Source organism: Prionailurus viverrinus, unplaced genomic scaffold (genome assembly GCF_022837055.1).
Source record: "Prionailurus viverrinus isolate Anna unplaced genomic scaffold, UM_Priviv_1.0 scaffold_50, whole genome shotgun sequence".
NCBI lineage: Eukaryota > Metazoa > Chordata > Mammalia > Carnivora > Felidae > Prionailurus > Prionailurus viverrinus.
Window position 1 is genome coordinate 1539172 of NW_025927613.1, and position 26203 is coordinate 1565374.

The 26203-nt window shown below is 51.2% G+C and overlaps 1 protein-coding gene across 4 annotated transcripts; it reads left to right on the plus strand.

Moving 5' to 3' along the window:
- The first annotated feature begins 124 nt into the window (after window positions 1–124).
- On the plus strand, window positions 125–26044 carry PI4KB (phosphatidylinositol 4-kinase beta). 4 transcript variants are annotated; one of them, XM_047847806.1, is made up of 13 exons: window positions 125–738; window positions 8110–9046; window positions 13588–13632; window positions 16033–16260; window positions 17281–17508; window positions 19153–19262; window positions 19813–19917; window positions 20133–20256; window positions 20916–21181; window positions 23717–23849; window positions 24103–24223; window positions 24893–24955; window positions 25260–26044. In XM_047847806.1, the coding sequence occupies exons 2-13, from the start codon at window positions 8138–8140 to the stop codon at window positions 25439–25441; spliced, it is 2514 nt and encodes an 837-aa protein (XP_047703762.1). In that variant the 5' UTR covers window positions 125–738; window positions 8110–8137; the 3' UTR covers window positions 25442–26044. The 4 variants fall into 4 exon arrangements, with proteins under 4 accessions (XP_047703762.1, XP_047703764.1, XP_047703763.1 ...); XM_047847808.1 differs by lacking the exon at window positions 24893–24955 and having other exon boundaries at window positions 159–738; XM_047847807.1 differs by lacking the exon at window positions 13588–13632 and having other exon boundaries at window positions 181–738.
- Window positions 26045–26203: the final 159 nt, after the last annotated feature.

Consider the following 26203-nt stretch of genomic DNA (forward strand, 5'->3'; position numbering starts at 1 on the left):
CAATTACGGTAACTCGGTGGCTAACGCAAAAGGACTTATTTACATATAATTTGCATGCTCAGATACTTATGGAAATACCCGATATGTCTGTACTTCCTTTCTAACAGGTCATCCGCACCCGCCTGCTTGCCTGCTCTTCTCTCCTCTAGGGCGGGAGCCCGGTCCCTTATCCAGTAACTTTTACGACCTTTTCGGTTACCCAGCCTGGCACACACTACCTCCTAGCCTTTGGAAGATTGACCCCTCCTCCCCCCCGTAGGCTCCTCCCTTCGTCTTCTCCCTCTTCTGCTTTCAAAGGCCTCTTCCCCGCCCCCTTTTCTATTTCTGAACAGGCATGTTGCAGGCAGCTCAGCCGACTCCTTAGATTGCTATGGGATTGGTAGGGTCCTGAGCATCGAAGAACCAGGAAGGCACATCCCACGAAGAGCTGCTGGGACTCACGAGAAGACTCGAGCCCTGCTGGGATTTTATTTATTATCTGTCTCTTATTTTTGGTCTTGCTTTTGTGGAGGGAGGAAGAGGAGGCTGTGCGGCTCGGTCGAACTTGAGGCAGCGCGAAGGCCCCCTCAGGCGGCGCCGAGGGCAGCCCCGAAGCCGGGGCCTGGCTCAGCCGCCGCGGCCGCTGTCAGGGAAGCGCAGGCGGCCAATGGAACCCGGGAGCGGCCGCTGCTGCTGAGGCGGCGGTGTCGGCAGCCCGACCCCGACCGCCCGCACCCCCTCTGCGGGGTTCTCCCGGAGGTAAGCGACTCCTACCCCGTGAGTCCCCCTGGCCCTTGTGAGTGGGGGTGGGGGGGCCCTCTCCCACCCTGTCCCGCACAGCCTCTCCCCGCCCCCACATCTGGGTTCAACTACAAAACTGACGTCCTGGTGGCAGCTGCACCCCGAGTGTCTTCTCCACTCTTTTCCCTCAAGCCTAAGGTCCTCTTATGCTTTTTTGGCTTCCTCTTCTGTTTAGCTCCTCCCTCTGCCCCGGGGACCCCCCCCCCCCCCCCCCGTCCCTGTTGCCTCTGTCCCGAGTTATTTTCTATTAAATCATGAACCCTTTCCACATCAGGACACCTCTTGTAATGCCCACCCTTGTTTGCCCTTCCTCGTCATCTGTGTTCCCGCCCCAAACCTTTCCCACAGCCTCCGCCTTCATCCCCTTTCCTATTTTGCCCCTTTTCTCCGATGTGTTCGTGCAGCCCCAGCACTGGGTTCCACTTCCCCGTGGCCCTCTTCCTCTGTTTCTGATTCCATTACCTCACTGCCACCCACCCAGCTCCTGGCTTTCAAGAATTGTCTCTTCTCTCTCCTTAAGGAATCTCAGGCCCTCAGCCGCATTCCCAAAGTACCATTTGCATTGTACTTTGACCTTAATTCTTACCCTTCTTCTCTAGAGTGCTTTATGAGCCCTGTAACTTTCTTTAGCTTCCCTTTCATCCCTCCTCAAACCCCCAACCTCTGGAGGTTTGTTCCTATAGAAGAGAAAAGATCTGACAGCGCCCCTTCCCATTCGGGATTTCCAACTTTGACACCTTCTGCCTCGAATTTCAAGGATTTTTCTGATCCTTGTGACACTTGATTTTGTTTTCCATGTGGTCTTCATGTGCTCTCTGTCACATTCTTCATCTTTACATACCACTTATTTAAGGATCAGCTAAACCTTGAACTGAGATAAAATGTGTTGGGAGGAGGGGGAGCCTCAGCTGTCTCACTCAGGCTTTTCTGGACAGAAGGGTGTTTCTGAAGGATGGGGCAAGTTTTGAAGAAGTCCCTATCAGATTACACTTTGTTGACTACTCAGGAACAGCCACTAGGAGGGATGAACAGGCCTGCATGGAGACTGAATGAGGTTGTGAGAAATTTTGTTCTGGATTACTTAATTTTAGGCTTGTCTTTAAGGCATCACAGAGTAGAGTGTCTTCCCACCCCTGTCCAGATCCAGGAATCAGTTTACTGTCTGTGGCTTACTGGAATAGTTTTGTTTGATTCTATAAGAGCTTAGGCCTGGGGTGGGGTTGGGAGGTAACTGGGAAAAGGAACATGAGACATTAGAAAAAGGTTGTACATTCAGAATCAGGATTCCTGGGTTCAGCATATGACTTCCTCACTTGACCTCTAGAGTGACCTTTTGGGGAGAATGGCCCACTCTGTGGGCATTGGTGTGTAATAGGCTATTTGTAGGATGTGGGTTAGGGGAAAATTAGACTTGGTTTATTTGTTTACAGAACATTTTGGGTTTCTCAGACAAAAGGCATTTATTAGTAGTGGCTTAGCTGACCTGAGACTTTTCCTTCATTGTGGTCTCTCTGTTGGGTCTTTCTAGTTGCCAGCTGTGGTGATAAGTCCGTTTGAAAGACAAGCTCCAGGCCTGACTCCTCTGTTTGCCTTGCTTTTTTGCCCCACTGCATGAAATTACTGACCACCTCTGCTGTTCCTCATGGACTTGGTCCATAATCCAAATTTTATAGGTGGGAAGTATGTTTGTGGGAAAGCCCTTGGAGGGAGATGGCTGGAGAAGAACTTGGAAACGTACTCCCTGTGTCCATGTCTCCCGGCCTATGACAGTGAAGAGGGCTGGTGAAGTTCCATTCATCTTCCGACTCTAGGCTGTCTGAAAGTAATCATGCTTCCTCTTCCCCCTTCTTCCTGGTCTCCCTCCTTGCTCCTGAGCCAGAGCACAGCCTCCTCATCTCCCCTTTTAGGAGGACTTTCACTCTTTTCAAATACCCCCAAAGAGAAATCCTGTTTCCCCTAGCTTCCCTGCTTCATTCTCAGAGCTGCGTCCACGCCTCATGAGAACATGTTTGCCAAACGCCATCCAAAGCAGCAGATTGAAATTCTTTGATTTGGGGAAGAAGTTTGGGTGGAACCTTTCAGCAATTGGCAGGAGACAAGACAGGGCCTAGTCCAAGCACATTTGGGGCTTGCAACAGGGAGTAACAGTTCAGAGAGAGGTGAGTGCACAGGTTACTTTCTTTGCCATCTGTCTCTTTCAGCAGGGGCTCCCAGAGCTGGCTTGGACTGTCTGGCTGGAATCTGCCTACACCAGCTCCCATGGCCCTGCACAGAGACTTCTCAGCCTGATTCAGTATTGACTTAACTACCCTGCGACCACTGCCCTCCCTACCCTCCTGCTGGTAGCTTGAGAATGCCCTCTTCCCTGATACCAACTCCCCACTGGGGCCTTGGGGAAGCACTTACCTGGTTCCTGCTAGGGCCTGAGCCTGCTTGACTGTTCAGCCCGGAGTTTCTAGAGGGGAAAAATAGTACTCAGTCTCTACCTTATCCATTGAGGTCAAGGGGGAAAGATGAGCAGAGACCTTCTTAAAGGAAGGTTTGAGTTAGACTTTAAGATATAAGAAGAAACTTCTCAACAGCACAACAGGCAGCCTAGGGTTATGTGGAGTCTCTTTGGAAGAGCAACCTCTTTTTAAAAATTACTATCAAAGGTGGGGCGCCTGGCTGGCTCAGCTGGTGGAATATACCTCTTGACCTCATGCTTGTAAGTTCAAGCCCCACATTGGGTATAGATATTACTTAAAAATATAAAATCTTAGGGGTGCCTGAGTGGCTCAGTTGATTAAGCATCTGACTCTTAATTTTGGTTCAGCTCATGATCTCATGGTTTGTGGGATCAAGCCCTGCACTAACAGTGTGGAGCCTGCTTGGGATTCTTTCTCTCTACCCCTCCCCCCACACTCATGAGCTCCCTCTCTAAATAAACATTTAAATAAATATGTAAATAAATAAATGTTTGAAAAATTATTATCAAAGGCAAACATATACTGGGTAACAAATCCGGTGGCACTTTTATGATGAGATCAACAGTTCCTTTCCATTCATCCCTACTCCTATTCCTTTAATGTCTTCATTATCACAATATTTGTTTCTGAAGGTTAGCACTGTAGCATTGGATAAAATGCCTGTGCCTCTATTTCTTGATTTATTAATTGTAACAAAAGACGATTGAACTTTAGAGGATTTGCACTTCTCGTTTATATAATTGTCACTTTTATTTATTAGAAGCCTGCGTAACTATAAATAACATATGTGACCCTCCCTTTCTTTTCCATGAACTTGTAAGGGTCTCTACTTTTTTAATGTTTTATTTATTTTTGAGAGAGAGACAGTATGGACAGGGGAGGGACAGAGAGGTGGGGGGGGACACAATACGAAGCAGGCTTCAGGCTCTGAGCTGTTAGCACAGAGCCCGACATGGGGTTCAAGCCCACGAACCGCGAGATCATGACCTGAGCTGAAGTTGGACGTTTAACCGACTGAGCCCCCCCAGGCGCCCCTGTAACAGTCCCTTTTAGCTACTCACCTTGTAGGATTAAGATAGTGGCTTCACTACCTTTTTTTCTAACTCACATGATCCATCTCAAAGGGAGGGAAATTGAGCTTGCCAACCTGCTTGGAAATTCAGATGTTCTCTTAAGACTATTCTATGAAAATACAGGAACGTGTAAAAACATGAGGTTTGGTTTGAACCAATCCATATTTATCTATTCCCCCAAGAAGGGAATGGTGGTTAACTGGGTTAGAGGATTGATTTGGGGCTTTTTAGCTCCTATCCTAGCAGAGGCCAATCCAGGAAGGCCTTTAATGGAGACCAGTACAGGGGTGGAAGGTTGTTGCTTGGAATCTTTTGAGAGGTGGGAAACCAGGTTAAACATCCCCTCCCCCTAGAGGTTTTGCAGACATTTACTTAAATCCTAGGTCACATAGAACACATGCATGTATAGCTTTTCTGTCTGCTCCTGCTGCGCTCTGCCCTGAACGGCCGCCTGACGCTCAGATGAGGATTCCCTACATTGCCCAGACAGTAAGCTGTGGAGCCCAGTCAGTTTTTAACACCCCCCACTCCCATCGCAGTGCCTAGAAGCCAGCTGCTAGACTGCGGCAGGGGAGGCATTTTCAGTTCCCTTTATCTAATTGGAAGGACAGTTTAGATTCCCAGTGTGAAATGTGGGGCTCAGTTGTTTGAACATCTTTGAGAGCATAGGGGCCATTTGATACTAAAGATTTGGATTTTCTTCTCTTTTTGCTTATTCTCTCTCTCTCTCTCTCTCTTTTGAGAGAGAGAGAGCATGCAAGTGAGAGGGGAAGAGGGAGAGAGAACCTTAAGAGGCCATTCTCAGCATGGAGTCTGACTCAGCGCTTGATCCCATGACCCTGGGATCGTGACCTGAGCTGAAATCAAGTCAGATGCTCAGCAGACTGAATCACCCAGGCACCCCTCTTTTTTCTAATTATTTTACAAGGGGAAGGGTGATGAATACAGGACCTGTTTCTTCGTTTCTTCTTTAGCTTTCTAGTCCTTTCCCTTTCTTTAGAATGGTTACTTACCAAAGCTATATTGTCTTTGCTTTTGAAAAGGAATGAATTGATGTTGAAGACCATATCAAGATTTAGATTTTAGAAAATCCTTTTCCTGTTTCTTATTGTCTAAATTGGCAACTCAACACCTCCTTCCCCCCATGACTTGCTTCAGATGCAGGCAATCCCTGAGGCTCAAAGAGGCCAGGGAGGTCCACCTCCAGTTTGGTAGTTTCTAGTGGCAAAGCCTCCTACATAGGAGAAGAATCCAGTTTTCCTGCACCTCATGACACTGTCTGGTTCCCTAGGGAATAAAGACTGCTAGATGGGGGATCTGTTCAGTGAGGAGTCCCCTGAGTACTGTGATGTGGGATTCCTGGCTGAGCCCTGGGATTAAAAAAAAATAATAATGGCAGGCTTACCTCCCTTGCTGGTGCCAGTAACAATCCCAATTGTGATCAATGTGGGCAGGCATCTGCTGCAGATCCTGGTGAGGTCTGTGGTGCTAAATGTGGGAGATTGTCTGAACTTCACATCTCTCAGAAGTTTTGAAAAGTGGATTTTAGGAGCTTTTGGTGACTTGGAAGTCTCTGGAATACAGGGAAGGGGAAAGATGTGGCACGCATAGACAGATTGAGGAAACAAAGTTAGTTGCATAAAACAGTTGAAGCTGTCATGTGAGTTTTTCAGCAGACCTAAAAGGTAGTGGTCTCAGTTGAGTTAGAATGACCCTCTGCTCAGAGAACCCTGCAAAGGTGTGGCAAGGGGAGATGAAACTTCCTTATGACTCCTGTGTCACCTAAAGCTGTGAGTAGGGACAGATCCACCTAGGCAGCCATGCTGGTTCTGCTATTCAGAGGATGCTGCCCAATTTTAGGAGAGATAATGAACAAGTTGCCAAATTTTTACTGATTCCGAGCTCAAGCTGCATCGGAGAAATTAAATTCAGGGATGGGAACTTCTTGTTTGACAGTTGGGAGAAAGATAAACCGAAGAAGCCTTTTTTGGTGATCTCTGAGAACAGAAGTGTTCCTCATCTGTCTTCCAGCAAGACTTCAGTGGGGACTGCTGGGAGGCAGGGAGCTGGGCTATAAGAGTATTGGCAGAGCAGAATAGCTTTGACTTTTAATGTTTTAGAGGTTCAAGAAGAGGCCCTGGGAGGGTGGCAGTGGAAAATGGGGCTTCTCAGTGTGATCAGAGAATTTGTATCTTGAGCCTCTTTTCACCTACCCAAAGTCCTATGTCCCCAGATTCACAAGCATCCAGGTGATGTCACTAATAGTTGGAAATTACCTGCATTCCAGCTCTACGGTAGATTCTGCCTTCCTCTTGCTCATGCTCTTGAGTTTATCTTAGATTCACTCTGTGTTTTCATGAAGAGGCCTCTGAGCCCATTGCTTACTACAGTCAGACTCTGGAGCTGGGTTGAGCTGACATTAACAATGTGCCTCTCCCAGTCCCCGTTTTGAAATTTCCTTCAGTTGTGCACTAACTCTTCTGATGTGGATTCGGTGAGGCTCTGAAGAACCGTTCTAGGAGACCAGTGGCTTTTGTCACTCCAGAGAGGGTTTCTTGGTGATGTGATTCCTGTTCCTCCCTGTAGTTTGCATGTTATAGACCCATGAGCTCTGGCCCGAGTTCTTTTTTTTCTCTCAGCCCTTCCAGTTCTTGAAGTGTGTGTGTGATAATGGGGAAAGTAGTGTCGGGGTAAGAGAGAGCTGTCATAAATGTTTTGGAGGATTCTCAGACAACGAGTGTAACTCAAGTTCACTTTCCTTACAGTATATGCGTGCGCGCACACACACTTGCATGCATGTACACTGTTTACTAGCCTGTTAGGTGATTGGGAGTCACCTAATATTTATTGACTGCTAATGTGTGCCAGGAACTGTGCTAGATTCTTCTACACACATGAAGTTATTCCACACAGTAACAATGAGAAATAGATGTTTTTCCCATTTTCCAGTTGAGGAAACTGAAACTCAGAAAATAGATGGTTTGCATAAGATTACACATTTCATAATGGCAGAGCCAGGATCTTGAATCCCATCCCAGCCTATTTGACTCCAAGTTCAGGAGTCTTTCCACTTTACTTCAGCTACCACAGCACTAGAGAAAGAGAGAAGGTGTCATCAAGTCGGACAAGCAGAGAAATGACACACTTCTGCAGAGTTGATGATGGTTGTTTTAGAGCTGTTTTCTTCTAAGTGAAGCCTGGATATTATTTGCTGGCCCTATTCCTTGGAACTTTGAGTCTAAAGAGAAGGTAAAGTATCTGTGATTAGAAAAATATATGAAGACTTTGATACTAAATAAAGGTGAGATGCTTAGGACCTGTGTATGGAGTGTTATATGAGTAAGGAAATAACAGATTAAAGAAGAAAAGAAAAAGGTTATGGGCAGGCATGTCAGGGAAGACCCAGAAAGAGCACAAAGATAGAAAAACATTTGAAGAGTTAGAGACAAGGGAGTAAGACGAGAATTGCTTCCCAGTCTATCTGCAGAATGTATACACCTATACAAACATAACATGTAAAGCAACATTTTGCAAATACAAGGTAGGAACAGAGGCTAAGCCGAGTAGCTAAGTGCAGAAGGAAGGAAGAGTAATGTGATCAGCCATAGAGGTAGGAAGGGGAGGCTCCATGGGAGATGGTTTGTCGTCTGATTTTGAAGAAGTCCAGGAAGACAAAAAAAGGAGGGGCCTGGGAAGGTTTCATGGTGGGCAAAGGAAGACCCAAGGATGCCACCACTAACTGGTGTGTATGTGTCTCCCTTTCTGTTCCTTTCTCCTTCCTCCTCTAGCTTGGAAGCTCGAAGTCTGGCTGTGGCCATGGGAGACATGGTGGTGGAACCTGCCCCTCTGAAGCCAATTTCTGAGCCCACTCCTGGCCCACCAGGGAATAACGGGGGCTCCTTGCTAGGCGTCATCACGGAGGGGGTTGGGGAACTATCGGTGATTGACTGCGAGGTGGCTCAGAAGGCCTGCCAGGAGGTGCTGGAGCAAGTCAAGCTTTTGCGTGGAGGCGTGGCCGTCTCTAGCACAGGCACCCCACTGGAGCTGGTCAATGGAGATATTTTGGACAGTGCGATCCGTTGCCTGGATGATCCACCTTCCCAGATAAGGGAGGAAGAAGATGAAATGGGGGCCACTGTGGCCTCAGGCACAGCCAAGGGAGCAAGGAAGCGGCGGCAGAACAACTCAGCCAGACAGTCCTGGCTCCTGAGGCTGTTTGAGTCCAAACTGTTCGACATCTCCATGGCCATTTCCTACCTGTACAACTCCAAGGAGCCTGGAGTACAAGCCTACATTGGCAACCGGCTCTTCTGCTTTCGCAATGAGGATGTGGATTTCTATCTGCCTCAGTTGCTTAACATGTACATCCACATGGATGAGGATGTGGGTGATGCCATCAAGCCCTACATCGTCCACCGTTGCCGCCAGAGCATTAACTTTTCCCTCCAGTGCGCCCTGCTGCTCGGGGCCTACTCTTCAGACATGCACATTTCCACTCAGCGACACTCCCGTGGGACCAAGCTCCGGAAGCTGATCCTCTCAGATGAGCTGAAGCCAGCTCACCGGAAGAGGGAGCTGCCCTCTCTGAGCCCAGCACCTGACATGGGGCTATCTCCCTCTAAAAGGACTCACCAGCGCTCTAAGTCTGATGCCACCGCCAGCATAAGCCTCAGCAGCAACCTGAAACGAACAGCCAGCAACCCCAAAGTGGAGAATGAGGATGAGGTAAAATGCCTGGAAGGGGCAGTGGGGCAAGGTGGCATGGAGACAGGATGTCTGACATACAGTTCCTCTGTCCTTTTCTCTCCTTCCCTCTGTTTCATTTCACTGATAAAAGCATGGGATGTCAGAGTGGAAAAAGACCTTAGGATTCATGTATTCCAACTGCCTCATTTTACAAAGGAAGAACTCAGAGACCCAGAGAGATAAAGTGACCTCCCTCAGGTCATATAGCTAATAGCAAGACTGACACTCCTGACTCTGCCCGGGTGTTTTTACTCAACTTCCCTGCCTTTCCATTAACTGTTTACTGAGAACTGTGGCAGAGACCCCTCCCACCCTGACTTGATAGATACCTGGGGTATCTACCAGAACCTCTCAGAGCAGCAGCCATAGGGGAGGAAAAGGGATGGTGTGTGTGCTGGAGGGAAGGCGTGTTAAATACAGCCTTAGCTTCATTCTCCTGGTCCCTCCTCCTCATAATCCCTCTGCCCCACTCCAGTGATCCTGCTTTTTGTCGACTTAAGAGTAAGGTTTATTCCCTGTTACTGAGGCATCTGCAGAATGCCCTTGTGCCTGCCTTTCCTCCAGAGAAGGGATGTCTTGCTGGGATCTTTCACTTTGCATTTGGGAGAAGCACAAAGGGAAGAGGGAAGTAGTCTTGGTGTGGAGTAAATCTTGGGCATGCCCAGAGGCTTGTCAGAGACTTGAAGGCTGGAAAGAGGAGAAGGCTGCAGGAACAGCTGGGGGTGTCCAGTTTAGGACCCAGAGCAGGGAGGAGATAAGCACATCAGTAGGTTATGCCCAACTGCCATCCCATGTCTGGACAGATAGCTTGGGAAGTTGCCAGGGGACAACCAAGTGTCAGTGACCTGGTGTCCCAGCCAGACAATGGTGCTCCAGTACCCCCTTCTGACTCACCACCATCCCGGCTCTCATCCTGGCTGCCAGCCCAGCCTACGAAAGAAGGGAGAAAAGAACAAGGAATTTGCACTTGTTGGAAAATGCATATAGCCATGGTGCTGGCATGTGCCCCTGTGGGGCACATAACCCACCCACGGTTTTGATACAGTGAGACTTCTTTCAGCTTCTTTGAATCAGAGTGACTAAGGAAGGGAGAAAGCAGGAGGGACAGAGACTACAGAGCCTGCTTTCTGGAATTTTGGGATTTTGTTATGATAGTTTAATAATCGTGAAGCCAACAGAGCTAACATTTATTGAGCATCTATTATGTGCCAAGCATCATGCCAGGTACTTTACGTTTCATCCTCACAAAGTCCTAAGAGATGGGGATTATTTTACCATTGGGGAGACAGGTTTAGAGAGGCGAGGTGATTTGCCCAGGGCTGCTCAGCCAGGCCTCAGTTCACAGCTGGTACTCCTCCATCATTCAGCCAGGCCATCTTGCTTACTTCTCAGCATCCGTTTTCCTAGGCCCTCAGCTGTCAGAGTCCACCTGGGGAAGAATGGCCTAGGCCTTAGCCATCTAGATTTCCACAGTTCCGTGCACAGGCAGAAGAGCTCAACTGTTCTCAGAACCAAAATGGACCATTTCCTTTTCTGGTTGAGCTTGGCAGGGAAGTTCAGAATCATGAAGGGAAGTTGTTACAGAACAAGAAGAATCATTTTGATCTGGTGGGACTATGGTCATGAAGGGTTTGGGAGCTCCTCCTCTTGGGCTCAGGCCCACAGCAGTGTGTGTGTGAGCAGCTGGAAGTGAGCCCCTTGGTGCCTCCTATCAGGCGTGGCTTTTCTCTGTGTGCATTTGATGGTCCTCATCTTAGGATCAGAAAAGCTGAGGCCTCAGGGCTACTCTGTGCTGGTCCTTGATCTCTCTTCCTTGGTTCTAACTCCTTCCCAAGATGCAATCATGAATGACTCTGAGACCTAGGTATTCTGTTAAATCCTCTGGGATGGCTTCTCTGGCTGCCATTCTTTCCAACCTGGCACCTTATCGTGGGTCACTGGATCCAGGAAAGGAAGGAGATACCCCATCCCTAGGCATTCCTGGGTTATCTGATGCTGGCAGAATGAGATACCTGAACCCACTGTGCGTTCTTAGGAAACGTGAGAGCAGGAGTGAGAGAATAAACATGAATATCTCTACGGGTCCAAGCACTGGCGTCTGGCACAGAGGTCTCTCCAAACCCCTTTGTCAATTTGAGGATACATCTGTCAAGGCCCAATACCAAGGGAATGGGTTTGCCTCCTCCTCCTCCTCCCCTGTTATGCAACATTCATTCACTCAACAAATGAGGTTGTACAGTGTGCAGAGTGTCCAGTGCCAGAGGCAGTGGGGGCTGGAGGATAAAGTACGGCCTGTCCCTCCAGGAACTTGGAATGTTGAGACCCCATTATCGGAGAGACCATTTAGTGTGGGACTCCCGATTTTGTTTCATGAAACTTCACTGAATTCATCAGTTCTAACAGTTTTTTGGTGGAGGTCATGACTCTCTTGAAAAGCTGTCTCCTGCGTATAAGGAGGAAGTCACCAGCTTACTAAACAAAGCACGAAATTATCTAAAGAGAAGCTCTGGAGAGTAAAGTGAGGCCGCACAAGAGGCGGCCCTGGGGCTGCTGGTCTAGCTGTCCCCCTGCCCGGAGTCTCCCTGCAGTCTTCCCCTCCCCAGATGTCACACAGGGTTCTGTTTTCCTCTAATGATGGGTCTTTTCCACTCTGGGCCACAGCAGCCAAGGGCTCTAGCGTGGATTTCTCCCACCCCTCACCATTTCAGCCCCGAGGACGCACCGCTTCAAAGCAGTTTTTGTCAGCCTAACCAGAGGACCCTGCTCAGGTGGATTTCCTTCCCATTTGTAACCAAAATGCTGGACATTCTGACCTAGAGTAGGGGCCCAGGGAGCAGAGATGATTTAGGTACCACCCCCACTCCACACCCCGTCCCCACACAATGACAGTCCTAGTAGATGAGCTTTGTCTTTTCAGGACTGCAACCTTTGTACAGAGAAATCTGCTGCGTGTCACACTGGAAACCCCGGTGGGCCTTCCAGTCTGATGCGGTGTGATGTCAGCTTCTTGGCCTCAGCTTTTGTCCTGGAGCTGACTCAGTATGAGTGACTCAAGCCTACAGAGTAGGACAGATATACCTCCCTTCCCCCAGGGCTGTTAATGAGTCAGACAGGGCCCGTCTGTGGAAGACTCAGCTGGAGCGTTGCTCACGGAGCCAATATTCTGCCTGCTGTTTCTTCCCCAGACAGCTCATAGGTAGAAATTGAGCCACTAAGTCAGAACAGACTCTGGCATCCTCCTCACTGCCTCAGCTCTCCCTCCCACCTCTGCCTACCTACCCAAAGCAGAGGAGTTGTTGCCTTGGGAGAGTGTTTGGCTTGCCTTCTCCCTCAAAGTGCCCTTCTCCCCAGATCCTTCAAGGAATGATCTGCCTGTAGGACCTCCAGCTAGAAGAGAATGTAAACCATGGTGGAATTAAGTAGATGCTTGACATCCTGATTGCAAAGTAGAAGCTCAGTGACCACTGCCCTCCTGCCCCGGGACCTCCCAGGGCTTTGTCTCCTAAGGCCAGGCCCCTGCCCTCCTGCAGGTTGGTGCACAGGTATTGCCCCTTTCTCCCTGCCCTGACCTTGGCGGACAGAACTCAGGATGGGTCTGTGCGTGAGCTGCAACAGAGCCGCTGGAGGAGAGTTTGACCACTAGCCCTTTCCCCTGATTTGCTCTAGACACCAGTAAGACACAGGGTGAGGTTTAGACAAATCCCCTCACCTGGGACCTGGATGGCTGCTACCCAGCTGCTCAGTTTTCTCAGGTGGATGCAGCTAGGGCCAGCTCCCCAACTTGGGTCCAAGAATTGTAATTTATTGAGTGGGGCATGAAATAACCTGATAGGAAGCCTGCAGAGGTTTGGTAGATAGAGTCATCCCCTCCTTTATGCCCAGCAGCATCTAGCCCCGAGGTGTCATGCTCATGGCTCTGGAGTGTCCCTTGTCACCTGCTTCAGTGTTGGGACTGGTCTTCCCAGGGTGATAATGAGGCTGATTGGAGAGGAGACACCCTTGACACTGAAAATTTAGCTTTTCTCCTTCCTCCTTGCTGTTTCCAAGAAGCTGGAGGAATGCGGGCTTTCCAGTATGGGGGCCACACAGCTTGTTACATTCAGTCCCTTTGTGGTGGTTTCCACAGAGAAGACTCTGGGTGGGAGCGCATGAGTGGACTGAGTGGACGAAGAGAAAGCAGGCAGCTTGCCAGGGCAGTTACCGCCCTGAGGCACCCAGATGTTAGAGGGAGAGCTGGGTTCAGGCAAGGAGAGAAGGGAAGAAAGTGAAAAGCACAGGCCCTCTGTCTCTTCAACCCTTCTTTTACAAAGGTCTGAGCTAGCAGCCTTCCAGTGTCTCCCACAAGTGTCAAGTATTGGGGCAAGTGGTGTTTCTGGGTTGACTTTCTCCTGTTAAAGCAGCAAGGTAGAGATCACAAGAGAAGCTGTTATGATCCAGGTTGGAGCTAAATTCTTTGCCTTTGTCTCTCTCCCCTCCCTCCCTGCCCCTCCTCCTCCCTTTGCCCTCTGGCCCTTTCCCAGGAGCTCTCCTCCAGCACCGAGAGTATTGATAATTCATTCAGTTCCGTAAGTGGGGCCAGGCTGGGACTGGGTGGCAGGCTCCCCCTGTGGCCGCATTTCCTCTCCGTCCCCAGGTCTTCTGAGTCCCCAGGCCAAGGCTGGAGTTAAAAGGTGCCTTTTTTTCCTGGGAGAACCGCCCCTCCCACCCGGCCTCCCCAGCCTGGAGGAATCCCTCGTCCTTTGCCTCTAGTACCCTGAGTCCAGGTGGGGCCTTCTCCCAGATGCACCTGGGATGCAACATGACTCAGCCCCTGTTCCTGGGTCTCTAGAGAAAACAGCTGGGAGAGAGGTAGAATTTACCCCTGGATTCACGCCAAGAACTGTTTGGCAGAAACCCCCAGGATCCTGTTTCCCCACCCAGAACCCTTTCCCTATGGCTTCTGCCATCAGACCATCAAATATTTATTCAGCCCTTCTATAAATGCTAGCCCCTGTGCTGGGGGAGCAGACTCCAAAAGCAAACAGGATTTGGCCTGAAGGAAAGTTTTACCTCCCCACAGCTGGTTTTCTTTTTTAGCTTCAACCACCTTTCTTCCAGGACTGAGTTCTTCCCTTTCCCAGCTCACTGCCAGGAGGTTCCTTAATCTGCATTCTCCTTTCTTGTTCCCTCTGGACTAACCCCGTGACCCTCTGATCCCACAGGGTCTTGGACCTTGTTGCTGGGCAGAGACGTGAGAGGAAATGCTGGACCCTCTGGGAGTTTGGATGATTTTTTTACATTTTCTTTTTGATTTATCTACCCAGTCAATTTTCTCCGTTCTGTGCTGATTTCCTTTCAATCATGATTCCTATCTCCTCCCATGTGGCAGAGCCTCTTTCGAGGCCTGGGGTCACATCTCCAACATACTCAAGGAATGTAGGGGCCCCCGACCCAAATGCTGATTGGAGGATGGGAAGGAATTCTGCCTTTTCTAATCTAAGATGACTCTGAATTGGTTGGGGTGGAGAGTCCTTGGAACAGTGACCATTTGCCACCTGAGTGGATGGATTAGGGGATCAGGATGAATGAAGGAGTGAGTCTCCAAATTTCCTCATCCTTTCTTTTGCTTTCTCCATGGGCCCCTGTGATATTTCCAGGGGCCACAGAAGCCCAGTTCTGCTCTCTTTCTGTCTTTATCTCTTTTCAACCCTGTTTCCCAGAGCAACCCTGATTGGTTCTGATACCCTGTTTCATTATTGTGTGGAGCCCTGAGCCAGCCCCTCTGTGGGGCAGAGGCTGAGAGATGAGCTGTTCCTTTGAACCCTGGCCCTTTGCACATGCAGAGATGGGCCTGGTACTGCCCAGCTTTCAAAAGAAGCTCTTCTTTGCAGTGTAAGGGAGTGAGGGTAGAAATTCTCAATTCTCAGGAAACTAAACAGGACCCACAGAGAGGGAGAAAAAGGCCTGGTGAGTGAAATACTGTTTCTACCAGAAGAGAAGATACTGTTCTTACATAGCTGAGGGAAGCTGGGATGGGGCTGCTGGTTGGCTACCTTGATAAAGTGCCCTTATGATAGAAGGACTTGGACTGGGAAAAGAGCCCTTCTTTGTGTCCATCTTTCCTCCTACTCCCACCTCCCTCCCCAGGCAGACTTTGCCCTTTCTGAGAATGACGAAGTACCCAGCCTGCGGAGCCAGGCCCACAGCAGGGAGCTAATAAGGGGACGCTAGTCCCTGAGAAGGGGGAAGAGGACCTAAGGAAGAACCACTGAAAGAGACAGGCCTTCAGGGCCCTTGGCAAGGGCTGAAAGGAGCTATTGCTTTCTCCACCCACCTCCCCGCACCTCCCTCCCTCCATCTCCTTTTTCTGTCCCCATAGATTGTTCCTTCATTAATGCAAAGTCTACTCCCATCTCCTCCTCATCCCCTGCATGTGCAATGACCCCTTGTAAGAGACCGTGGGATGGACCAGGGGGATGCCATGGAAGGTAACAGAAGTCATTTGAATGGTGTAAGTCCTCCTTCTTTGCAAGGGGACATAGTGACTCAGAGCTCCCCTCCCTAGCCGTGTGGGCTCTGGCAGAGCCCTGCAGCAGAGACTCAGCCCAAGAACCTTGAGCCGAGTGAAGCATGTCAGGTGTAATCAGCTCTTCTCTCCGTCCGCTCCACCCATCTTGAAACCTTGGGACAGTTCCTAAGGAACTCAGGGCCAAGAGAAGAGGGGTGCCTCCCAGTGACCCACATTCATGCCCTCCTCCCACCCAAGAATCAGCCTGTGGAGGAGTGGGCTGGCTTTTCTATGTACTCCCAGCTCAGGTTGTCTGGGGTGGAGTGGTGGGATCTGCTACCAGTGCTGAAAGGTAGCTCTTTCCCTAGGGTTCAGACATGGGGATCCCTGGCCTGCACGGCCAGGAGTGACTGAGTGGGTGGCCCACTTTTTTCTATGGTCTCTTCACTGTCTTTTACTTCACCCCAACCCCCTATAGCCCGTCAGACTGGCTCCTGAGCGAGAATTTATCAAGTCCCTGATGGCAATTGGCAAGCGGCTGGCCACACTCCCCACCAAAGAGCAGAAAACACAGCGGCTGATCTCAGAGCTCTCCCTGCTCAACCATAAGCTCCCTGCTCGAGTCTGGCTGCCCACTGCTGGCTTTGACCACCACGTGGTCCGAGTGCCCCACACCCAGGCTGTTGTCCTCAACTCCAAGGACAAGGTAGGTGGACTCTGGCCCAAACCCATCCCTACATTTGACTCTTCTCCCATGGTTGTCCAGGTTTGTGTATATGCCCAGATATGCTGCACCAACATCCTGGACTCCTTCACGGTTCATGTGCGCCTGTCAATCTTGACTTTACCTCAGTGCTGTTGTGATCCTGGGGCCATCTTGTCCCCCTTCTTGGGCCTTTTTTCTGGTCCCAGAGAGGCCTAATCTTTCTAGTCCTCCTCTTCCCATGGTCAGGAGAGAGTTGCTCTCCAACCTCCTTCCAGCTCATCTTTAACTCTTAGGCTTTCCAGGCACAGTGACAGTGGGAGTAGAGAAATCTCTTGTTTCTAAGACCTTCTCTCATCAGAGTGGGCAGGGAGGAGAGAGAAGGATGCCAGACACACGTTGGAGAGAATTAGCTGAACTTGTGTGCTGATTGGAACGAGTACTAAGGTTCGGCTTTTTCGGAAGTATTGAGGATTAGAACCCTGCTTGGAACAGCACCCAGCTTTTCCCCAGTCTCTTTGTCTATCTTTAGGACAAGCCCCCAGAGGCTTCCAGGCCTCTTTGATGGTGATAATCAATAGTTTTGCCTAAGTGCATCATCTGTACATGTGGGAGCTCAGCTGAAACATTCATTCATTCATTCATTCATTCATTCATTTATTTTTAAAAATTTCATTTTGAAGTAATCTCTACACCCAACATGGAGCTCAAACCCACAACCCTAAGATCCAAGAGTCACATGCTCTTCCAACTGAGCCAGCAGGCGCCCCTCAGCTAAAACATTAAAAAAAAAAAAAAACAAAAACCTGTGTATGCTCTCACGCAAATTCTTGAAATGCGTGTTCGCAGGACAAGTTCCTGCCCTGAATGTCGTGTTCACAGTGTCAAGGGACTGACAGGCAAGGGTTGGAGCTAGGAGTGGGCAGCTAGAAGGACAGTGTTAGCAGAGGGGAGATTTGGGAGATGATGGTGGAGCTAAGTGGCAAATACTGGTCTCACACCCACTGCACCCCACCCTGCCAGGCACCCTACCTGATCTATGTGGAAGTCCTCGAATGTGAAAACTTTGACACCACCAACGTCCCCGCCCGGATACCTGAGAACCGAATTCGGAGCACACGGTCCGTGGAGAACCTGCCCGAATGCGGTATCACCCATGAGCAGCGGGCAGGCAGCTTCAGCACCGTGCCCAACTATGACAACGATGACGAGGCCTGGTCGGTGGATGACATCGGCGAGCTGCAGGTGGAGGTGAGGGAGCTCCCAGGAGGTGGTACTGGGGCCCAGCACCCGTTCTCCAGGAGCTTTCGTTATATTTGAGACAGGACCACACACCCTGAGAGGCAGGCTGAGGCAAGTGCCCATACGAATGAGCTAGGTAGTAACGGGGATGAGGGGAAAGGCTCTGGACAGAGCTAGTCTGGAATATTCAGGTGGAGCTCGTTTTCCTGCTGAAGGAATTTAGGTTAAATATAAGGATGAATTCCTAAGCCCAAGGGAGTGAGGGAAAAGAGTATTTATTGAACATTTGCTATATAAAGCTGTCTTATGGAAGCAGAGAATGATAAGTCATACATTCATTCATTCAAGAAATATTTATGGGCCTTCTTTGTGCCAACCTTGAGTACTGTGTGCTAGTGAGCACAATGGCCCCTGCCTGCAAGGAGTTATGACCTCAAAAGACAGACGACAAGACCAGTCAGCAGGTAGCTGTAGTCCGGCGAGACCCCAGTTGTGCTGCAGAGGGCAGGGCGTTAACGGGAGCACCTGAGGGTAGAGGTAGGACTTACTACAGACTTGGGCCTGGGCACACCTCAGATGATTTCCTAAGGAAGTAATAGGTCAATGGGGGCCTGAAGATGGGTAGGAATTTACTGGACGGAGCACTCCTGGCAGAGGGAGTAGCAAATGTGCAAAGGCTGGAGGACAAGAGAGCTCGGCCCGGTTGAGGAACTGAAGGACATTGTGTGTGACTGTGATGTGTGGTGTGGGTGAGAAGTGGTGAAGAAGGAGGCTGGAGAGGTTGGCATGGGCCCGGTTGTAGGAAGGATCCTATCAACCATGGAAAGAAACTTGGACTCTCGTGCGGAGCCAGAGCCACATTTTATGGAGGACTGTGACACAACCACATTTCATTTTGTGAAGACAGACTCTCTGTCCTTGAGCTTACAGTCCAATTAGGGAGACTGGACACAGACATCTAAGGGGAAAATTTTTGTTTAGGATATATAACAGGGCAGTGTGCAGTAAGTGCCGAGTGGAGTTGAGGAGAAGGGATCCACTGCGAAGGAAGGAGAAGGGAAAGACCTTGCTGTGGACCCTGGGGTCTGGTAGAATAATTTGTATTTGAGAGAGATGGGGAAATAAGACTGAATGGCTGAGACTGAAGAAATGGTCAGAGGCGACTAGTCGGGAGAGGCTCTGTTCTCTCCTAAGGGAGAATGAGGCCGAAGCTGTGGACAACACCTAGTAGAAGGCCCGAAGTCCAGCTTTCTGTGGCCGTTGTGGCGGGGCTGTGCAAACTTGAGCACACTTGGGGTCTTCTGAGAACTTGTTAAAAGTTCAGACTTCCAGATCCCATTCCCAGTAATTCTACTTCAGACTGATGGCAGGAAATAGGAGTCTGTGTTTTAGCAGCATTCCAGGCAATTCTGATGCAGGTAGAGTCCACGCCTGGAGAAACACTGCTGTAAGGCCTGTGTGAGTGCCTAGGCATTTGGGGTCCAGGTGGCGAGGATGGCATGGAACCAGGGCAGTCTTTTTGGAACAGCATCCATAAGGTGGTGGGGTGATTGTGACACAGAGGCAGCAAGCAGGCAGAGTGGCTGGAGGAGTAGATGACAGAAGCGAGGCCTGTGCTTGGCACTTCTGACTTGTGGTCCCCTCCTCTCTCAGCTCCCTGAAGTGCACACCAACAGCTGTGATAACATCTCCCAGTTCTCTGTGGACAGCATCACCAGCCAGGAGAGCAAGGAGCCTGTGTTTATAGCAGCAGGGGACATCCGGTATGGCCAGGCCACCACCCTGCCCCTTGTTCTTCCTCCCTCTCAGGCACTGCCTGTCTCTGTCCCCTTCCTGTGTGTCAGCCTGTCTTTCCCTCTTCTCTCTCCTTACTCTATCCTTGTTCTGAGACCACAAAACTTGAGGCAGTGAAGGTGCAGGTTGAGAAATTATTGGGCTACCGCAGAAGGACGTTACATTTTAAGAGGACTCCAAAGGGGTGAAAGCACCAGAGGAAGGAATTAGAACAGCGTTTCTCGGACCCAGTCTGAGGACTACACGTGTCAGAATCAAGGGAGAGGGGAGGAGAGCTTGCTGGAAACACAGATGCCAGAGCCACACCTGATCTGACTCAGAGTCTCGGTGGAGGAATGGGGCCTGGTAACCTGCATTGCAACATGATTAGAAACCACCAGGTTAGCAACACTCTCAGCCCAGGTTTCTAGCTCTGTGTGCCCGGAGTCAAGGAAAGAGTACAGGAAATTCCGGCATTGACAGGGACGTGAGGCTCTGGGGTGTCTCCTCCAAGCAAATGATATAGTTTCTTCCTGCTAGACGGCGGCTCTCGGAGCAGCTGGCTCATACCCCCACAGCCTTCAGACGAGACCCAGAAGACCCTTCTGCAGTTGCTCTCAAAGAGCCCTGGCAGGAGAAAGTAAGGTGAGTCAGGTGGGAGTGATCTCTAGGCCCTCCCAGAGCTTGCAGGCGACCCGGGACTCACCACACCCCCTGTCTTGTCCATCAGCCTCTCCCAAACCATCAGGCTCCCAGGCTTCTGAGTCCTTGCCTTGTGGGGAGTTTGATCTGGACTTCGGGCAGAAGCAATGTCTGTCCTCTCCTGGCATCACCTTTTGCTTTTGCCTCTTTTTTCACAGGCGGATCAGAGAAGGCTCCCCCTATGGCCACCTCCCCAATTGGCGGCTCCTGTCAGTCATTGTCAAGTGTGGGGATGATCTTCGGCAGGAGCTCCTGGCCTTCCAGGTGTTGAAGCAATTGCAGGTAAGAAGGGGCAGGGGGGACAAAGGTGAAGAGCCAGCTGAGGTGAGCGTGCAGGTTGTCCCACAGGGCGCTTGCTGGGGCCCAGCTTTCTGCCTGGGGCTAACTTGGATGCAGACACAACTTGAGCCGGTGCTCCTTCCCCAGTGCACTTCCCCAGGAAGTACAACCATGGGAACAGCTCCACAATGACCCCTCGTGGCCTTTTCGTGGCCCGTGTCTGCTGTGATCCCTGAACTTTGGGGGCTGGGTTTGTCCTTTAGTCTCCGAACTGGCCTGTGGCAGGTGGTTTGCAGTGTGCTGTCGATCCCCTGAACCTTTGAATTGGTCGCCTGCAAGCAGCTTCGCCTATTTCATCCAGTTCTTTCTGAAAATATTGTCATTTTCTAGGGAGGGCTTTTCTGCACCTAAATCCTTTCTTTGCCTTTTTGGGGCTTTCTATCTATCCGATGCTTTTCTCACATACCTCCCTGTGTATTGTCGGGCCCTAGACTTCTTTCAAACCTCCCTGGTCCTCAGTGGGATCAGTGGGTTTTTTACTCACTTGATGATCCAGAATCCAAAACCATGGGGACTGTCCAAGGTTGAGGTCAGAGGGGGATTTTAACCTCCTCCCCCAGTTTGGAAAGATGATAGTCGCATGCCTCTGTGTCTCCTCACAGTCCATTTGGGAACAGGAGCGAGTGCCCCTGTGGATCAAGCCATACAAGATCCTTGTGATTTCGGCCGACAGCGGCATGATTGAACCAGTGGTCAACGCTGTGTCCATTCACCAGGTGAAGAAGCAGTCACAGCTCTCCTTGCTCGATTACTTCCTGCAGGAGCACGGCAGTTATACCACTGAGGCATTCCTCAGTGCCCAGCGCAATTTTGTGCAAAGTTGTGCTGGCTACTGCTTGGTCTGCTACCTGCTACAAGTGAAGGACAGGTGGGTGAACTCCTCATCCTAACCTCAGGCCTTCATGCGTGTTCTCACTCTTCCCCGCCTCCTGTTGCCTAGATGTCAAAGTGGAACGAACAGCACAGTTGAAGCAGCGACGTGTTTGCGGGCGGGTTCAGCAGGGAGGCAGACTGACAAGTACTAGGATACAGAGGCGGAGACCTGAAGGACCTAGGGGAGGAGCAAGAGATTGAGCAGGCAGTGTCTTGAAGGATGAGGAGGACGAGGCTAGAGGGCACTGTGGGGCAGGGACTCTCCAGGAGAGGGACCAGCCCAGTGTGCTGAAAGCCGGGGCCACGCTGCCTGGCAGAGGGAGCAGAAGGCACCGCAGGTAAGCCGAGGCCAGGTCGGAGGGCCTCCCTTGTGAGGCCCAGGAGCCTCAGTCTGCAGGCACAGGAGTGACAGGGTCCAGTCTGTGTTCAGTGACCGTTTGGTGACCGCCCCTGTGGCGCTGAGGGTGAGGCTGGACTCATCCGGGTCTTCAGCAACAAAGCAAGAGGTACTGAGTCCCGGCCTGAGGGTGGTGGCGACGGTGACCGAGAGCAGGAGACAAGATGCATGTGAGGGACATGGTGGACACAAAGTTTTACCTCCCAGCCCCATACTCCCTTTCTTGTTCCAACACATGACTTCCAAAGCTTGTAAGTGTCTGTTGTTTCCCCCAGAGTGGTCATTTCTTTCAATATCACATTGAACTTTGTGAGGTCTGACTTCACGTATAGGTGAACGACGTGTTGTACAGAGATAGTTACCCCTGAGAAAGTCTTAGAGAGTCTGTCTCCGGACAGTGAGTGACTCAAGGTCAGCACCCTGAATGTTCCTGTGAGTTGTACCTCTCACTAGATAGAGGGCAGCCTCCTGGAAAGACAGGTGTGCAGTGGCCTGAGCTCCTAGGGCTCCCGGTAACATGGCAGTGTGTGAAGATCTGACTAACGGGATGTTTAACAGAAATCTCACATCTGTTAAGTACCTGTCATGGCCTGGCATTCTCGTATTAAAAGCCAACGAAAACCTTGTGAGGCAGGCGCTTCCCCCAAGGGAAATGAGGGTCCAGGAGCTTTCAGGACCCAGCCAGCCCTACAAAGGAACCCAGCAGAGGCTCTGCATGCACAGGCCAACGGGAAATGTGATTATTTGTAAGGATTTTGGTTGCAAGCTTTAGACTATCCCTGAAGAAGTAGGATTTTGAACCCAAGGCCCAGAGAGCCTGGAGCTGAGCCCCGGATTAAGTGGGGGTGGCAGGCGCGCAGGTGCTAGTCAGGCCTTTGAGCTTTCCTGTAGGAAACTAGTGTGTTTGGAAGAGTAGAGATCATCCTTTAAAGAGGGTGAGGGGTCAGGCAGCTGATAAGCCTTGTAAAATAAAGAGCAGATGTCATCAATCTGTGAATGGATCAGCCACTGGAGAGAAGTGGTGACAGTGAACCATGTAGAATCAGATGTAAGATCTCAACTGCTGCGGAGAGCCCCGGACCACCTTGCAGCGGAGTGGATTCCAGCATTTGAGAGAAGCCTCCCCTCCATAGCCATGGGGCCTTGGGCATGAAAGTCCCTTCTCTTGGAGCCTCTGTTTCCTCACCTGTACAATGAAAGGTTGGACTAGGACATCTAAAACCCTTCTCACTCCCAAGACTGCCTGTATTGCTAAATTTGTAATGCTTTCCCCAAGGGGGAAGGACTGAGGTGGGACTGGCTCCCCCTCTCTCCCCTTTTTTAGCCAGTCACACCAGACCTAGAGAAGGGGGCTCCAGACTAGGAGCTCTTAGCCTGCCAAAGCCTCTGTTGACACTGAGAGGGTCAGTTAGGCTGAATGGGCCGGGCTCACATGCTTGGCATGCTAACTGTTCCTCCTTCTGCTGGCCATTTTGGGGGGATCACGGAGACCTGGGATTTCTCTCCCTCTAACTCTTCTTCCTGCAGCTAGCTTGTAATAATTGTCTCCGGAGATTTTTTTTCTTTTAACGTTAGTGATCTTACCATGTAGTTAGAATCTCCTGCTCAGAGCCCCACGCTATTTTACACGTACACTCCGCTCAGCCTGTGCTCTTATAGTGGGGCTCTGCTCTGCAAGGGGCTGACAGGAATTACCATGAAAATACAGGTAAAGTATGTTCTGACTAGAGGCCTCCCACTGAGCAGAGGGCTTGGCCTCTGAGACAGCTGGCTGGAGCTAGAGACCTTTCCTTGCCTCCAGGTGCTCTATTTGGGATCAGTTTGGGTGCCAGAAGCATGATTTTTGGAAAATGGGGATATTCTTAAACTGTTTTCAGTTGTTAATGCAATTTCAAAAATAATCATAATACAATTTCAGATTCCACGGCCTTTGATAGCAGTTTACTTTTCTGATTTCCCTTCTTTCCGCTGTTAGCTTTAGGTCCTAGGAGGTTGGGCCCAGAGTTCTAAGCAGCAAGAAACGTGGCAGGAGGTGCCCCTGCCTGGTATCACGTGGCCAGTGTGTTGCATCTTGAGGCTCCCACCTCAGTCAGACTTACTACTGCCTCTTTCTCTCCTCTGCCCCCTCCTCAGACACAATGGAAACATCCTTTTGGATGCAGAAGGCCACATCATCCACATCGACTTTGGCTTCATCCTGTCCAGCTCACCCCGAAACCTGGGCTTTGAGACGTCAGCCTTTAAGCTGACCACAGAGTTTGTGGACGTGAGTCAGGAAGGAGAGGTGCCTCACTGTGTCCTTTCTCTGTCTTGGGAGAGGGAGCTATGGGCTCCCCCCAAATTAGGGACAAACAACAGAAATGGCAGCAAGTCAGGGTGAGGCTGGATGTCCTGGGAGGCTTCCTGCCTGATAAGAGAGCGGGGAAGTCATGGAGTTTGGCGTGTCTGCCCCGACGGAGGGGGTCCTGGCCGGCTTATAGGACACTGAGCCCTGTGCACACACAAGTGTCCCTTCACAGGTGATGGGGGGCCTGGATGGCGACATGTTCAACTACTACAAGATGCTGATGCTGCAGGGGCTGATTGCTGCTCGAAAGCACATGGACAAAGTGGTACAGATCGTCGAGATCATGCAGCAAGGTGGGCTGGGAAGAGGCCATATGTTTGGGGACAGGGCAGTGCCCATAGTGCCTCAGGGTTCCCACTCATATTGGGGCCCTGGAGCATGGAACTTCCAAAAAGTGGATTCCACCTCAAGACGGGGGTGGGGGGGTCCTCCCAGAGGGTTTCCAGCTCCCATGATCTAGTGCCATTCTTCCTTTGGGACATTCCTCCTGATTCCTGATAGAGCTGGAGGGGAGGTGGGAGGGTATGCGGGGTGTGGTGCACAGGCCACAGAAACCACCCTCTAGGCACACTCAGGGAAAGAACAGCGTCCCTCCCTGTCTCCTGTCCCTTGTCTGCCTTAGCTTGTTTCCTTCCATGTCTCTGGCTCTTCTCTTTGCCACCCCATGTGTTTCTGGTCACCACTTTCCCCCCTGCTGGCCCTTGACCACACACTGCCCTGTCCCTAGGCCCCTTCCCTGTCCCAACACTGCCCTCTCCTGCTGAGCTGGAAGTATTCCCTCGGCTCTCCTCTTGATCCGCTCCCACGGAGCCATCTCCTGGCCACCTCGCCCTCCTGTCCCAGATCCCTCCTCTCCCAGCTCTTCTGGGCCCTGTCTCCCATCTCCCTTCTCAAGGCTGCAGTGCACACTGGGCTAAGCTGCCAGTGTCCTCCTCCTCCCCGCCCCTGCCCCCACCCCACAGGTTGTCGCCGTTGCTCAGGAGCGTCCCCGTCTGGCCCCGTGATGACGGTGGCCCAGATCATCTGTGAGTGTCAGACGTAGCATAGGCATTGGCCTGCGACCAGATAAGTGCCCAGCTCAGGGCCCGTTCCCCAGACCCTCTCCCCAGCCTTCCCTCTGGGTCCCGCCCTTGGCGAGATGGTGCTGGTCCTCTCCCCTTCTGCCCTCATGCAGCACCTGGAGGGCCTGAGGAGTGTGGGGTGCAGATGGGCTCAAGACGGAACTCCCCTTCCCAGGCAGAACTGTGTCTGCAGCCAGGGAAGGTGCTGAAGTGGGAGGGGAGGGCCTCGGCAGACAGCCCATGACCCGCGCCCTCGCCACTCCCCCAGGCTCTCAGCTGCCTTGCTTCCACGGCTCCAGCACCATCCGCAACCTGAAAGAGCGCTTCCACATGAGCATGACCGAGGAGCAGCTTCAGCTGCTGGTGGAGCAGATGGTGGACGGCAGCATGCGGTCCATCACCACCAAGCTCTACGACGGCTTCCAGTACCTCACCAATGGCATCATGTGAACCGGGCCAGCAGGGGTGGGGGACCCTCCCGGGAGGAAGCCCCGCCCGCCCATGGGAAATGGAAGGCAAGAAATACAGAGGATCATGTGGTAACTGTAGAGCTTGCTGGGAGTGGGAGTGCCAGCAGCGGCAGGGCCCAGACCTGCCAGGACCTCCCCACCCGACAAACTGCAGGAAACTGCAGGACTCGATGCCCTCCCCCTCTGGAGGAGAGGCGACAGATGGGAGGGACACTGGGGCCTTTCTGCTCCTCACCAGGGTCCACAAGGTTCTTCCCTTAGGCCATCCTTGCTGTGTTCTGGGCCCCAGGAAGGGGGGAGGGTGGGGACAGTAGGTTCTTGGTACTTAGGACTCCTGTGGTTGCCCTTTGGCTGTGCTGCTGCCTGCCTCTGTCCCCTCCTAGCGGCTGGCTCTGATGTAGGGTCCTGCACGCGTGGTGGTTCCCAGTCCCGGGGTCAAGGGCGGGAAGGACTGGGACCCCTCCTGTGGATGAGGGGATCAGCCTAGCCACAGGGGATTCCTTGGCCTGATCCCTCCCCCACATCCGGGGAAAGAACTCTCAACTTTTTAATTTTTGTTTGAAATAAAGTCCTTAGTTAGCCATCTGTGTCATTACTGGGTTGTGTTTTTTTCAGGGGTTGGGGGGGAGGGGGATAGGTGAGGAAGTGTTGAGCAGATGCCTCAGTGTCCCTGATGCAGAAGGCACCACACAGAGCCAGGTGGAAGAGGACTGCTCCTTCCCTGCCTTGGCTCAATCAGTGC

What these genes read in the sequence shown, in the direction of transcription:
- PI4KB (XM_047847806.1), top strand. Translation starts at nt 8,138, where the DNA reads ATGGGAGACATGGTGGTGGAACCTGCCCCTCTGAAGCCAATTTCTGAG. An exon ending in ATAGCAGCAGGGGACATCCG is followed by an intron (nt 19,263 to 19,812) that starts GTATGGCCAGGC and finishes TCTTCCTGCTAG; the next exon opens with ACGGCGGCTCTCGGAGCAGC. An exon ending in AGGTGTTGAAGCAATTGCAG is followed by an intron (nt 20,257 to 20,915) that starts GTAAGAAGGGGC and finishes GTCTCCTCACAG; the next exon opens with TCCATTTGGGAACAGGAGCG.